The following is a 15,979-nucleotide window of genomic DNA, read 5'->3' as shown; positions in this document are numbered from 1 at the left end:
TACTTTGACACAAAGGCATCTGCTGTGATGTTCACAATTCTGATGAAGTCTCACATGTATCAGTACTGATAAATGATCAGAATTATAATATTTCTGACTGTCTGAGGCTAAATTGAATCGAATCAGGACTTTGAGAACCGGAATCGAATGGATTATAGAAATCAGTGATGATACCCAGCCCTAGTGAGCAGCCTAGGCCTGACAGAAGTGGATGTAGCTGTGGGTAATAAGAAAAGATGAAAAGAACTATTGATAACTTTTGTGTTAAGTTAAGGACTGATCCGTCTGAAATTCATAGCCAGCTCTGACACGGTGCCATCAATCTTTGAATGCTGAAAAAGCAGCAGTGTATCCAGAAAACACATTATATGCAGTGATAAATGCCCAAGTGTCCCCTCTCCCCACTGCCTTTCAGCAGCAGGCAGCAGCAAACAGGTTGTCAGAGGAGCCGAGATGATGATTAAGTTTAACATTTTCTACAATATTGACAAAGCACTTTAAGCACAAGATTGTTAGTTAATCATTTAGAAATGAATATTGTCTGTATGGACTTCCCCCCAAAGAAAGTGCACATGTAAAACTGCGGTGTTAAGCGATGCGGTTGAAAAATTTGAGTGCGCCTAACTTTTGTGCCGGTACGCATGCTCCTACTGCTCCTACTTGGGGGGCGCCCAAGTAGGAGCAGCCTGCAGGACGCAGTTCGTTTAGGTGAATAAACTCGCCATCCCTCTGCCATGTTTCAGTGAGAAACAGAAAATCCAGGTTTTTTCCTGTGAAGAGCTCATTCAGAGAGAAGAATTTGTTTGCAATGGAGCGGGCCTTCAAGAGTGCAATCCGATTAAAAGCTGGCAGCGCAGGTTTCACATCAGCTTGTCGGAGTGGAACTGACAGCAAACACCGTGTCCGAACGTGTGGTCTCCAGAAGTGCCACGGAACCGGCGGGACCAACCACCGGTTTTGCGATGCAGGCTGCGAGGACACAGCAGTAGTGAGGTAATCGACAGAATCCAGAGCATCAGGTGAGAAGGATCCACGCTGTAGTGGCTGCGAGTACGTGTTTCCAACCAAATCCGGAAGGCTAACTGGCAGCAAAAACCAGGGATGTCTCCAGGCCAGTCGGGGAATCTCTGATCTGTAGGCTCGTCTGATGTGTACCTGGATGCCAGCCCTACAGCGTCTTTTCCTCAATTTCTTCTTGGAACTGCCTAAGGCACATTTCATAAGTAGCAAGAAGTAATCCGGCGAGGAAGAGCGCACAAATGGTGGGGGGAAAGTTTTCCTATAACTGTGCCAGTCATCATAAAGACGTTCCATAGACTCTTTGATGTGGAGCAAGGAAGAACGGTCATAAATCACAGCAGCATAGCTCCATATATTAAACATCAGGGCTGATATAAAAGCATTAAATACAATACAATGCAGACAGGTAGAAGTCAAGCCGAGCAAAGGCGCCATCTTCCTGTCACAGTCAGCTGATCTCCAAACTGATGTCATGATTTGGTTTTGTTTTATTTATAAAGTGCCAGTTCACAACGACAGTCATCTAAAGTCTTCTTATATTTTAGAGCCTAAGATAGACTGTGTTATTATGACAAATATTTATAAAACAATCTGTGTGCGTAGGTTCTTGATTTTATACACCTGTAACCATGGGAGTGATTGGAACACCTGTCTCTCTGCTACTACTTCAACTACTTTTAGAAACTGCACAACAAAACGTGTACTCTAAACTGAAATCTGGGTTAGGGTCAGAGTCTATTAGATTCAAACCAATGCTGTGCAGTACCTTTAGCATACTCTAATCATCTATCTTCAAATTAAAACCATTTAAAATGTTACTTTCTCAGTTTTGACCTACATGAATATCATAACATAGTTTAAGAGTAATAAATGCAGAAATCCCTGTAACTTGAGAAAGATGAGTGTTTTTTTGTTTTTACATTTTTTGTTCAGTTTTTTATTACAACTGATTATAAAACATAATAAGATTATGCTTTATTGTCTTTGCTTGTATTTACTTGCCAACATGTTATCACCAAATTATTTTTTAATAAAACGTCTAACACTGCAACATTGAATAAGTATAAGAGTGCAAATCCTCTGTGCTGCACTGCCATGGCGCTCTCTGACATTCAGCCAGTTCAGCCAGCCGTCTTTCAGTCTCCCCAGTAATACATCAAATGAGGAGCTTTAACTATTATTAAATCCTGTGAGAAAAAGTGTTGAAACATATTTTTCATTCAAAGTTGATGAAATGTGAGTGGAACTGCTTTTAGGAGTGTGCGTGTTTCAAGGTTATTATCGTTAACGAAAACTAACGAAATAACGAAAACTAGAAGTGAAAAAACATTTTCGTTAACGGAAATAAAAATAAAAACAAAAAAAGGAAAACTAACTAAAACTGTAATGAGTGTTCACAAAACTAACTAAAATTAACTGAATTTATAGCAAAAATGTGTTTAGTTTTCGTTGATGTGTGTGTGTCATACAATAGTCAAGGGTGAAAAAGAAGTTTAGTTTCCAGGTTTTTTTCTTGCTGTGTCTCATTATGCCAGCAGGTGGCAGTACGTTAGTCGAGTCGTCTGTGTTGCTGCTCCGTCCACGCGCAGAATCATGTCAGGAAAAGTCTGGAGAAAGCGCCAGAGTCCAATTTGGGATTACTTTGAATATGACTGTGTTTTGGATAAAGCAAGTGTCTTGTAGTGGAAAGAGACAAATTATGAGGGACATTTCGAAAGGGAAAAAAATCCCACAAACCTTAAAGTGCACTTGAAAAGCTCACACAAGAAGGCTAACCTAGCTTACCTTGAGAAGGTAAGGGAGCACACTCAACCCTCATCCCCAGAAACAGAAGTTAACCCCAGGCAAGGCAGCGTGATGCATCCCGAGACAACAGGACTGGGATATCTACATAACTGCGTGAGTCAATTGCCTTAACACCCGGTGCTGCAAGAGTTAATAGTCTCATTGGGGCCAAGATATACATTTTATAGTTGCCTGGTATCAACGGTTGTTCATCTGCCCTAATTTATTTATTTATTTAAAGAACCCATAGGTGGGAATGTGAGTTGTCTGTCTCTGCGTGTTAGCCCTGCGACAGACAGGCGACCTGTCCAGGGTGCAGGGTATGGTAGCTGGAATAGCAACATACCCAAGGATAAGCAGAAGAGAATGACTGATATGATGAAACTGGGATTTTGTTACACTTAATTATTGCAAACACAACTAAAACTATAACTGAAACTAATCAAAACTAAACTGAAACTAAGGATTTTCAAAAAAATAAAAACTAAACTAGCAAACAATTGGTAAAAACTAATTAAAACTAATATAAAATTGAAAATCTGAAGTCAAAACGAAATAAAAATAAAAACTAATGAAAATTGCAAAACTATTAAAACCCTGGCGTGTTTTGCACGATGTACTTTTAAATATGCAGTGTGGACCACATGAATCACAGAAAGGTTTTCATCTGCCCTAAAGTGTCTCACCAACTGCAGACCTAATGTTTCGTGAGTCTCATCCTACAGCACATAAAGCCTGCCTCCCATGGAACCTGGACTCTCATCAGTTTGTCTACAGGACAAACTGGACAAAGATATTAATAAAATATTAAAGCAAATCTAAAAAGTCTGTGATTATTGGAAACACCTGTAGTGGCTTCTGTGTAATAATCATAAATAGAAACAGTCTGCAAAAAGCTGGCTGCCAGCAGACTGCTGCCTACTGGGAGTCTGCACTTTCTATTTTAACCCTGGATAAAGACAAAGACTGCTAACTTTAGCCACTCTGTACTCAGAATATAGCTGTCTACCCCCAGTACATTTTGTAGTGGTTTATTTTTAATGACAGACATTAAATATTCTAATATGTTGTTTTGCTTAGAAAAGGAAAAAGATGAATTGATTATTTCACTTGAGACAAAATTATAATGGTGCACTTTTTCAATAGGACAGTCTGTATCTGTCAAATTGTTGCTCACAGAACTGCCAATAACATCACCCTTGGTTTACCATTGTTATTCTTTTAAAACTTCTAATTTTTCAGTATGCAGTAGGCGGCTTGGAGCTCCTCACTGGAGGAAAGGCTGGATGTTTGGATGGTTAAGAGTCAGTGATGAAGGTGGTGATGAAGGTGGTGATGATGGTGTTGCGCCCCCACAACCCTGAATTGGACAAGCAGGAGAACATGGATAGCATCTTATTTTTGTATGTTGGACAGTTTAAAAATGGGCTCCACCTTCTCTCCTCCCTGAAATACAGTGTTATGTGTTGTCATCCATGATAAACTAAGCTGTGAAAGTGGATCCTCTTTCAGTGTTTCCAGTTCATTGCAGACTTTCTGATGCTTGTTTTATTCAGCTATCATGACCAAAGTAAAATTAAATTGCTGCTTATTACACAGAAACTGCCATAGATGTTTCCTGGTAGTCATTACTGTTCTTTAAGTTTGTTTTAAAAGGTTCCCAAAAGTTGAATCTGTTCATCTGGACGTAGTGTTTTGTGGGAGAAACGTTTCGTCACTCATCCAAGTGACTTCTTCAGTCTCAGCTGACTGCAGGTTTCCCCAAACCTTATAAACAGTACATTTGCATAATGACTGAAACCAGCCCACTGAAGGAACAATGGGCTGTGAGGTCAGTTCCTTAATCATAATTATGCAAATTCCCATGACCATTGATCAACAATCACTGACCAAAACCCACTGATCAAAGAACACTGATCAATGGCCATGGGTACCATTCACAGAGAGTTGGGGAATGGCTGCAATCACAGCATTGTAAGATGGCGAAAGATGTACCCTTAGGCCCCCTCCTCGATTCAGAGATGGTCTTTCCCTTTTCACGTAAATGGCCTCCTTGACTCCGCGCTCAAACCAGCGTTCTCCCCTGTCCAGGATGTGTACATCCTCATCATTGAAAGAGTGTCCACTGGCCTGTAGGTGTAAATAAACTGCAGAGTCCTGGCCTGATGAGGTTGCTCTTCTGTGTTGTGCCATCCGCTTCGCTAGAGGTTGTTTGGTTTCCCCGATGTATAAATCCTGGCAATCCTCCTGGCACTTAACAGCGTACACTATGTTACTCTGTTTGTGTCGGGGGACCCGATCCTTGGGGTGGACCAGTTTTTGGCGCAGCGTATTTTGGGGTTTAAAAGCCACAGAGACCCGGTGTTTAGAAAAAATGTGTCTCAACTGTTCCGATACTCCTGACACATATGGGATCACTACAGGTTTTCGCCTGGGCAGCGGTTGTCCTTCTCTCCTGGATCGGCTGGAGCTTTCTTTAGGCGCCTTCCCAGCTTTGACAAAAGTCCAGCTGGGATAACCACATTTACTCAGGGCCTCACAGCCCATTGTTCCTTCAGTGGGCTGGTTTCAGTCATTATGCAAATGTACTGTTTATAAGGTTTGGGGAAACCTGCAGTCAGCTGAGACTGAAGAAGTCACTTGGATGAGTGACGAAACGTTTCTCCCACAAAACGCTACGTCCAGATGAACAGATTCAACTTTTGGAGATTTACTTTCCTGGATGATTGAGAATGCATCAAGATGTTTTAAAAGGTTATTTATTACCTGGTTATTAATATGTTATTAAATAGAAACAGGCAGTTTTGCAGCTCTGTTTCCTGCTTATTACACAGAAACTACCACAGGTAACTGAATAGTAATAAAGTGTTACATAAATTTCATGGCAATATTACTCAACTGTAACCACTGTTTCTAGCATGATATTGCTTGGATATTACATAGTTATTACTTTGGTCATTGCATAGTAATAACTTTGAAATTATTACACTCTTGTTTCCCCCTCGTTACCCTACTATTCCCCCTTTATTACCGAGCTGTAATAGAAAGTGCAACCTGTCCAACCTGCTTAAATTATCCAAACAAAATGTGATCTTTGAAGTTGTCTTAAAAATAAATCACATGACTTAGGAAGCAGTGAAAACAGCAGTAAACACTATTGTCATTGAGATTCCAGGTTTGCTTAGTATTTTTGTTGTTGCTTATTTTTGTACTACTTAGTGGATTTAGCTGCCAGTTGCCTTTAATTAGTTTAGTTGCTTTAATCCTTCTTTTGTGTTCCTGTTTTCCTCACATCAGTTCCTTTTCTATTTTGTCCTTTCACATGTATGTTTGCCCCATCTAGTTGTTTCCCTTCCTGTTTCCTTTGCCTCTGCCCTGTGTTTTGTCCCTTTGTGTGGTAGCGGTTAGAATGAGCCAGCACAGTGGTGGAGATGTGTGCTGTAGCAGCAACCAGTTTTTTGACCGTGACATCGTGATGTGGTAGCTTTGTTTTGTGTGTACGAGTCAGAAATAAACCTGGATAGCCCCTCTTAAGAAGTGGAAGAATTATTTTTTTAAAGCTTGGGACAGAAATTTGCAATATATATATATATATATAGTTGCATTATTAATTATCTGCAAATAAAGCTGCAATTCTGAGCGTTTCCCTGGGTCTGGGGTCCATTTTGGGTCCTTATCACGCAGCACAAGTTATGAAAACTTTCAGTCACCATTCATGGGAATTTTTTTTACATAAGAGCAAAAACTTGAAACATGACATAAATTAAAAACAAATACATTTCTGGCAACAACAACAACAAAAATCAATTTTCTGGTATAACTGATGCAGTTATTTAAATTAAATAGGCCTTTTAGTGAATCTCAAAAAAGATGAGGACATTATTCATGGACTTACAGAATCAGAATGATTTTATGACATTTTATACTCACCAGACGATAAAGACAATAAGCTGTTTTTGTTTTTCGTAACTCATAAACTTTTGAGTGTGACTTTCAGGCTTACTGTCTCCTTTGCACAACCATATTTTCACAACACAGGCTGATGAACAGCAAACAAAGCTAGACAAAGTTCCTTATATATCATATATAGCTTTATTTATTTTTGCATGAGGAATACACAGTGAAAATCCCCTGCAAATAGAGCCCCAGTTAGCCCCTGAAAGCGACAGAGGGGGCTGTACACAAAATGTTTAAACATCAGCAAGCAATCCTTAAGTTTTGTAAGCTATACTTCAGCAATTAAGCATACAAATTCGAAATGAAAAACAAACTGTTTAGGATCAATAGACTCTAAGGTGAAAGTACGGAATTTGTATAAATTGTTTTTCAGAGAAGCTGAAACGTTTGTTAAAAAACCATCAGTGTATTTCTTCATGTAAAGGAACCCACTCTAACAATAAATAAATAAGTTGTTAATTATTAGAGTAACCTTTAATTACCCTGTGTAATTTATAGCTAGGCCATGGCTTCATTGACCCTCCACAGGGAGGCTTGAAAAGGAATTATAAATTTATACGTAGTCTCATAAAAATCTTGACATTTATAATAAGATTGTCTAAGTGATGTCTATGTTGTTTCAGTTGAATGCATGGATATTCCTTTATGTTCATCCAGCTTAAAGTTTCAGTTGCAACTAACAGCATAATATGAAAATACAGCTAATATACACCAACCAATGTCACATTTTCATTATCAAGACATACAATAACATCAAAAATCTGATTGACATGTATAATGTCTCACAGGTTAGCAAAAAGTGGACAGTATTATACATTTGTCAGGGGCGTCTCAGAAAGAACAAACACTTTCACTGTCAGCAAACCTTTATATGAAGGATTGGTTCAGATTGTGTCATCGTTCTCAGAGAGCCCTTGTTTTGCTTCCAGGTTTTATGATTTTGTTTCTCGTTTCATCCTTTGACACTGCCAGTTTTTTTGTGTCTAATTTCATAATGTTTTTAAAGGCAGACGAGTCTATTCATCATATAAAACTGAGGCAAAGGTGTCCGTGTATGTACACCTTCTGGTTTTTGCCACACAACATTGCTGTTATGATGATTTCAGCAGCAAGAAAGAAAATGGCATTAAAGGGACTGCTGCTGGTTTTAACTAGTCTCTTGTTTTTCATGCGTGTTCCTTTGTCTGACAACAGAAACAGAAACATATTGAAGCCTTTTTGAAGAATTCAGTTGTGTTAAAGCAGAAAAGCACATCAACTGTAACGACAGAAGAATAGAAAGGCAAACAGATGGTAACCATAGCCATATGAAGCATTAACCATACCGTGAGTTCCTCTTGTTGTTGGGACAGAGTAATGCCCAGGGCCTTAAGATCCTGAGAGCCTGGGACTATATGAAGCCTGCTATGTTCATTCTTGCCACCAACAACAGAACAATTGATGTACTTTTCTCCCAGCAGAGGACATTTTAGGGTCACATTCTTAGAGTGGTTAATTAAGGTACAGAGCTCTATAAATGCAGTCCATTTACAGTTTTACACTCAGATTATTGGAGAATTAATACTGACTAACTCCAATCAGTCATCTGACATGGCACAAACAATGAAACGATCCTTTATCCAATCTATTCCCACAGAAAGAAATCTTCAGCAAAAGACCAGGATCCACTAAACACTGTAGTGCATTAACAGGACATACACTCAATGCCATATCAAACTGCTGAGGTCTGTTCTTATTTTACTGCACTGTTTGTCAGTTTTAGGACCTTCTGTGCTTCTTCACAAGCCAAAAAAAAAGAAGAAAAAAAAGTTGTTTAGGGTTTAAATACAAAGTGTGTTGGCACTGCTTTTAGTTGTCTAAGAAGCATCACTTTACTAAAACAATTACAGATTTTGTAGCTTATTAAGACCTTAAAACAGCAGCAAATGTGAGTATTTATTCACAAGTAATGAACAAATGTCAAATGCGTATGGGTATTCACAAACATAATATGCACCTCTTGGCCAGAACTGAGCGTTATCAGATCCGCCATCAGTGCTCAATAAACTTTGTTCAGACTAACGTAAGAATAAACACTCTTTGCCCAAGCATCACATGAAGCAGAATTTAGGTTATGTCACAACATGAAACAAACCATTTTAACAGTGCATCTAACTTGAATGAGAATAACACTGCAGTGAACCTTTGACTTGTTCCATTTCATTCATTCTTTGTAAACTCGCCCGCCTCCCAGCGCAAAGCCATGGCACTCTTGCGTCTTCCTCCAGTGTGGATCTCTGGAAACTGCCAAAAGACACTTTATTGATTTACTGCATTCACATTACTCCCTCCACCTCTTCCACCAGCTTTCTCAGGTTATTAAAATAAAGATGGGATAAGCAAGTTTTGCAATGACAGTCTTGGCAGTTGAGGTTCTAAGCCACTAGCTTTTCTTTCAGTTACTCTATTGCGCTTAAACTATTGTCAGTTAAGACAGGATGTGACTTCTTCCTTTTCGAGATACAACCCTGTCATGCAAGTTTTACACTGCCATATTTGACGCACATACTTTTTTCAGACGTACAAATCATCATCAAAACTATTATGCAAGATAACTGCCTTCAGAATGAGATTGATTTAACATGGCTTCCATTACTTAAATATAAATATTTGTCTTAAAGAGACATGTCTTTACTGTGCATGGCATACTAACTTTTACTAAATTCATGGTGAAAATTGGACATCAAATATGCTACAGCAGGATGCATAAAGTTGAGTTTATTTTGTAAAGCTCTCACTTGTAGTTTTGGCTACAAGTGAGTATTTTTATTTGGCAAAATAAACAATTTAAACAGTATGCTTGTTTTAAACAAGCATACTGTTTAAATTGTTTAGAGGGTGAAATGTCATAGTAAAAGTATTTCACCACAAAGGAAAAGAAAAAGGCTGTAAAAGGTTTCCTGAATAAGCCAGTCTGGTTTTTGTTGCTAAAATAAACACTATTGTAACAAACAAAGCCATAGAATATACACCTATGATCAGGAGTTACACACACTCAGTATGGACATGAATGTCATAGTAATATTTTCTTTGTTAGCTTAAAAAGGATTTGTTTAACAGCACTCACTAGAATGACCAATATTCAGAATAAAATTCATCTCAGTGAATATCTGGGAAGGAGAATTGTAGATTTCAATAGAAGATCTTTTGGTGCCATTTCTGAACACTCACAGATTCCATATTAATCCCAATAATATTTGAATGGAAGCAAGTATAATGTAAATAGAAATGACTCTAACACTGAACCCTGTGGAACTCCATAGTTAACGTTTATTGCGTGAGGACTCTCAATTTACATGAACAAATAATCTACGCAGTACCTTTAATATCTGTTTATAATAAAATACTGTAGTCAACAGTACTGAATGAAGCACTGAGGTCTAGCAGGATTAGGACAGAGATGAGCATCTGACTTTATTCTGGTGGGTGTCGGACTCTGAAAAGGCTGCTCTTGGTCACAAATTCTGATTATAGTTTTTATGGAAGGAATATCTAGGCATAACCATTTGGTGGGGTGTCTCCTCTTTGGTGGCCTCATGATTAAATTCTGCCTCCAGCCTTGCACTGAAAGAGCTGAACAGCTCAGTGCAAGGTGGCATGAATGAGAAGCAGCAGCACTTCCATGGCTGCCAGCTGGAAAAGGGTGGAGCGCCCACTCCAGCTCCAGAACGAGTTGCTTCCCCGAGTGGAGGAGTATGTTGGGTTTGTGTTCACAAATGAGGGTATGAAGGCAGAGTCTGTGACTAACAGACACTCTGTACTAATCTTTTGTGTTAAAGTGAAAGCTAAGCATAAAAGTAAAGCTGTCAATTTACCTATCAAATCTACATTCCTACCCTCACCTATAATCACGAGCTGAGAGGAGTGACATGAGATCATGGACATGATCACTGAAAACAAATACTTCACGTTATCGCTGCTAAAAGTGGGTTCACATGCTTTTAAATCACAACATATACGTAGTTGTTGCAGTCATGTTTTTCACAGGACTGTACAGTATTCTACATTCCTCTGAAAAAAAACATTAGACTTTGAAGTTTAATGTCACTGCATGGTGAGCGCTTAATTCATCATTTATAAAGTAGCCAGAAGCTTATTAACCTCTCCTAGTTAATCAGCTTATATACAGTATAACATGTACATTGTATCATTTAAAAAGTCCAAATAAGTGATTTGTCATTTCTTACTGTAATTCATGGCTAATTCAGGCAGTAAATAGTTGTTAGTTAAGCATTCTGTGTAATTAACTAACTTAATTAAATGAATTAATAAAAGAAAATTAACGAATTAATTAAATATCCTAAATTTAAAGTGATGACTAGTTTTTGCCTTATAAAGCATTTATAAATGAAAATTAAAGTACCTCAAGTACAACAGGTCTCAGCCCTATTCACAACAGAAACATCACACAAATAATCCACAAAGAGATACAGAACAAAGAAAAATGTATTGCCAGGTACAAACATTCCCATTCGAGGTTTCCAGAATACTGACATGTAAGTAGGAACAGAGTCTTCAGTTCTTTATCTAATAAAATTAGGACAGAAAAGAAAATAGTACTAAAAATATAAGAGAAAATGAAAATATAAACCAAAACATCTGGTGTCAATTTTGTGGAAAATAAAACAAACAAAAACAGACTAGTGTGGGACAAGGCTTCATAGGTGCTGTTGTCACTGAGGAGTGTAGAACTCTTAGTGTAATAGTCTGTTGAGTTTAGAATAACAGTGGACCTCCCCTTTTTGGCTAGAAATATGGTGTTTTTATTATATTGTGAGGTTAGACTGAGGAATTCTTGCACCTTGGCTCATGTGATGAGGCACATGATGTCAAGGTCCATGTGAACGGCCAGTGTTTTTCCATCTCCTCCTGTGTTTTCCCGGATTCACACCTGGATGGGACCTTGGACACTCTCACTCACCTGTTTCATTCAGTGACGATCAGCGTGGCTGCATTTAAGCCCGGTGAGGTCATCTCTTCTTTTCCAGTCCATCAGCGACTCATGGCTGTATTTCCTTGTGATTTTGCGGTTGATTGTTGCATACTTACCTTGTCTCCTTATGCCTACAGCTTTCTTTGCAACCTTTCTCGACCTGCCTCAGTCGGCAGCCTCGTGCTGGCCTCTCACCAAACCTCTCAATCTGGAATAGATTAATCGTCATCTGCTTACTCTCCTGCCCACCCTGGAAAACCTTCTCATCTCAGGTTGGGAAAAAAAACCTGACAATCAGCAGCTCGCTCCTTCTGTATGTTCCCTCCCGAAGCCAATGTTAGCTCCACCTGCAAGTAGGCGCTTATCTCTAGTTGCCCTACCTGTACCTCGTTGTTTAGTTTTCCCTGGCCAGGAAAATGGATTGGACAGCAATCACTAAGTTAGGCGAACACGAACAGATATTACAGTTCCTAGGTGGTCAATATAAAACTATCGAAGACAAACAAGACAAAATACTCTCTGCGATTCTTGAGTTAAAATTATACCCCAAGTCCAACGCAGTACCCAGTTCCGCAACCCCAGAGGCATCACCAGGGTTTATGGAAGCCATTCTGCCCGTTGCACCAACATTGTTTTCTATGACGCCGGTGTTTAGAGAGTATCCCTTGCCCCCGACCCATTCACAGGTGAATTGTGCCAGTGTGGGGGGATTCCTTTTGCAATGCTCATTAGTTTTTGGTTGCTCTTCGCGTTTCTTCCCTGATGATGCTTTGAAGCTCTTGTATTTCAAGGGAATGCTGAGGGGAAGCTTACTTCACTTGTTATCCGATCGCTACATATGATGTGTTTTTGGGGGAGTTTAAAAAGACTTTCTCACACCCCGTCTCTGAGGGCAGAGCTGTTAAAAGACCCTTAAATTTAAGGCAAGGAAGACGAGAAGTGCCTTCATCATGGAATTTGTGATCAATTTTCACACCACACCAGCTGAGGCAGGCTGATCCGATCGTGCCCTTCAGGGTATTTTCCTTCAGGCCCTGAATGATCAGATGTGGGACAACTTAGCCTCCCAGGATGCCTCAGTTCTTCAAGAATCTGGTCTCTCTCTCTCTCTCTCTCTCTCTTAGACTTGATAATGGCCTGAGGGAGAGAGGGCTGAAAGAAGTCTCAAGTCTCAGCGCAATTAATTTCATTAGTCTCCGATCCCTGTCCCCGCACCGCCTCCCCGGTCCTAGCTTCCATTCCGTTCTATATTCTGGATTCACTGGCAGCCATTCCATCATCTGTTTGAACCCATCCACGGTGCCACCATCTTCACAAAACTGGACCTGAAAAACACCTACCATTTAGTCCTCATCAGAGAGGGGGATGAATGGAAGAGAGCTTTTAATTCACCACTGGGTCACTTTGAATACCTAGTCATGCCATTCAGTCTTACAAATGCATCAGCACTTTTTCAGGCACTAGTGAATGACATTCTCAGAGATTTCCTAAACCTTTTCGTGTTTGCCCACCTCAATGACATTCAGATTTTTTCCAAGGATCTCCCGGATAATTGAATCCACTTTCACATGGTGTTTCAGCAGCTGCCATATGTAAAGCAGAGAAGTGCGAGTTCCATTCACCATCCGTCATTTTTCTGGGTTATTTTCTGGCAGGGGGACAGGTGAAAATGGACCCTGCCAAAATCTGAGCAGTCGCTGAATGGCCCACTCCTTCCACTCGCAGGCACCTTCAAGAGTTCCTTGGGTTTGCGAACTTGTACAGACATTACCCATTTTATCCACAACTACAGTCAGATAGCAGCACCTGTAACTTACCTCATGTCCGCAAAGGTTCCGTTCACTTGGTCACCTGAAGCTGAATCAGATCACAAGAACTTAACCTATATCAGAACAACCAAGAGACTGAACGCCCGTCAAGGCTCACTGGTCACTATTTTTTGCACGTTTTAACTTTTCTATGTCCTATCGCTCAAGGTCCAGAAATGTCAAAACTGACGCTCTCTACCACCAGCTCGCCACCAACACTAGTACTGCTGAGCCCGGCAACATCCTTCCTGGTTCCTGCAGGGTGGGTGCATTAACCTGGAGAATCAAGGACATGATCCAGCAAGCCCTTCAGGAGGAACTGGCCCAGTTACTGGCCCGCCTGGTTGGCAGTTTGTACCCACCGCTACATGTGCCACAGTACTCCACTGGATCAATACCTTCCAGTTTTCCTTTCATCCTGGGATGAGTAGGACCATATCTTTGGTCAAAGGAGTTTGCAAAGAAAAAAAGTGCAAAGTGAACGGAATCTTTGCTTCGCCGTCACTTTTGGTTGGATTCACTAGAAAAGGACGTGAGAGAGTACATAGTAGCTTGCCTGCAATAAACACCACAACACTCTTGTTTGGGTTTCTCCAACCACTAGCCATTCCACACAGATTCTGTTCCACATAGCCCTGGATTTTGTTACTGGTTTTCCCACTTCCTCGGGAAAAACTGTAATACTCACCAGTGTGGATAGGTTTTCTAATTCAGCCCACCTTTAGCATTGGACAAACTGCCATCAGCTGTTGAGACAGCTAAACTATTGACAGATCATGTTTTCCGACTCCACGGAATTCCAGTGGAGATCCTGTCTGGTCGAGGTCCTCAGTTTACTTCACAGGTGTGGAAGTCCTTCTGATCAGCATTGGGAGCTGTTAGGGTTTAAAATGATTAATTAAAGCTGTTTTTATTATTTTTATATACACAACGCAATGTGCTCATAAACAAGTTGGCACTCCGTGTTTTGAGGATCTAAAACGTCATTCAGCAGCATGACTGGACTGGACTGGGGTGGCTGTGGCTCAGGAGGTAGAGCAGGTCACCTACTGATCGGAAGGTTGGTGGTTTGATCCCTGGCTCCTCTAGTCTGCATGCCAAGTATCCTTGGGCAACATGCTAACCCCAAGTTGCTCTCCGATGCATCCATCTGAGTATGAATGTGTGTGAATGTAGTTAGACAGCACAAAGTACAGAGGAAGTGCTTGTCAGTCCAAATATTGAGAACTGATGGGGAAGCACAGGGTTTTGCTACATGCTTACACGTCACACTAGATAATGGTTAGAAGGATATTTGCTGGGCCAAAGGGAGTCCGAACAGAATGTACCGATCTAGATAAATAGAAACACTAGTAGGATAATATAAAAATGATCAAGGCTAGGCAGGGAGGTGCTTTCTTTTCTGTCTTGTCATTCCAGGAAATAGAAGCAGATAACGAGGGTCGTGAGCACAGAGGAGGCCAAATGGAGACATCAGGATGGTTTGGGGAAGAAGACAGTCATAATAATAGTGTGTTATTGTTGGGTTATAAAAACGATACAGCCCAATCCAGGGTTGTCCTTTGTGTGAAGACAGATGGATGTATTCACATGGAGGTCCAGCGCTGTAACTTATAATTCCAACTGCCAAAGCAAATTAAATCTTTTTAAACGACAGATATTTCTCCTGTACTTCAATCTGAAGACATTGAACATCACATAGCCCTGGTCAGTCTCAGTTCCAGATATCATCCCCAGACCAACGGCCAAACGGAATGGATGAATCAGGAGCTGGGGGCTACGCTTCACTGCCTCACTTCCAACAATCCATCAACTTGGTCATCATATCTCGTCTGGGTGGAGTATGTACACATCTCTCACACCTCATCCGCACAGTTTTTTCTCCTGTTGAGATCTCCCTAGGATACAAACCCCCTTTTTTTCCCAGAGACAGAGATTGAACTTGCTGTTCCTTCTATGTGACATCACTTGCAGCGGTGTCAACATGTCTGGACACAGGCCAGAGAGACATTAATCCAGGCACTTTCATTTTATTTATAAATCTTTATAAGGCAAAAATAGTCCTCACGTTAGGTGAGGTCACACAAATTACTTAACTAGTAAATGCCTGAATTAACCAAGAATTACAATAAAAAAAATTGTATTTATGAAAACACACAAACAATCACCTCATATCTTATTTACACTATAAATGAGACAATAAGCACATTTTATTTGAGCTTATTTATCCAGTGTCAGGTTTCATAATGACAATACAAATACAAAATGCAAAGCATGAAATTGCATGTTTTGGTTGATGAAAAAAAATTCAACGATGTTTTATCAAGAACTCACTCTGTGATCACATGATAGAGCAGCACGATCCATCCTGTGGGTGGTTTTCATTGGTGAAGATGGAGACGACTTGCATTTCACAGGAACATCAACTAATAAGAAA

The 15,979-nt window shown here is 40.1% G+C and overlaps 1 protein-coding gene across 4 annotated transcripts in view; it reads right to left on the bottom strand.

Annotated features, from left to right (window-relative positions):
- Positions 1-6,878: 6,878 nt before the first annotated feature.
- The window catches only part of palmdb (palmdelphin b), a 77,799-nt gene continuing 68,698 nt past the window's right edge, over positions 6,879-15,979 (bottom strand). For all 4 annotated transcript variants that reach the window (XM_005462291.4, XM_005462292.3, XM_025910265.1 and 1 more), the window contains 2 exons: positions 15,877-15,968; positions 6,879-9,045 (listed from right to left, as the gene is read on the bottom strand). In XM_005462291.4, the coding sequence (XP_005462348.1) occupies positions 8,962-9,045; positions 15,877-15,968 (176 nt within the window). In that variant the 3' untranslated portion in view covers positions 6,879-8,961. The remainder of the gene's footprint in view (positions 9,046-15,876; positions 15,969-15,979) is intronic.

This window comes from Oreochromis niloticus, linkage group LG9 (assembly GCF_001858045.2).
Source record: "Oreochromis niloticus isolate F11D_XX linkage group LG9, O_niloticus_UMD_NMBU, whole genome shotgun sequence".
NCBI classification, from domain to species: domain Eukaryota; kingdom Metazoa; phylum Chordata; class Actinopteri; order Cichliformes; family Cichlidae; genus Oreochromis; species Oreochromis niloticus.
The sequence above is the reverse complement of the archived record's forward strand: the minus strand, read 5'-3'. Positions and strand labels throughout refer to the sequence as shown.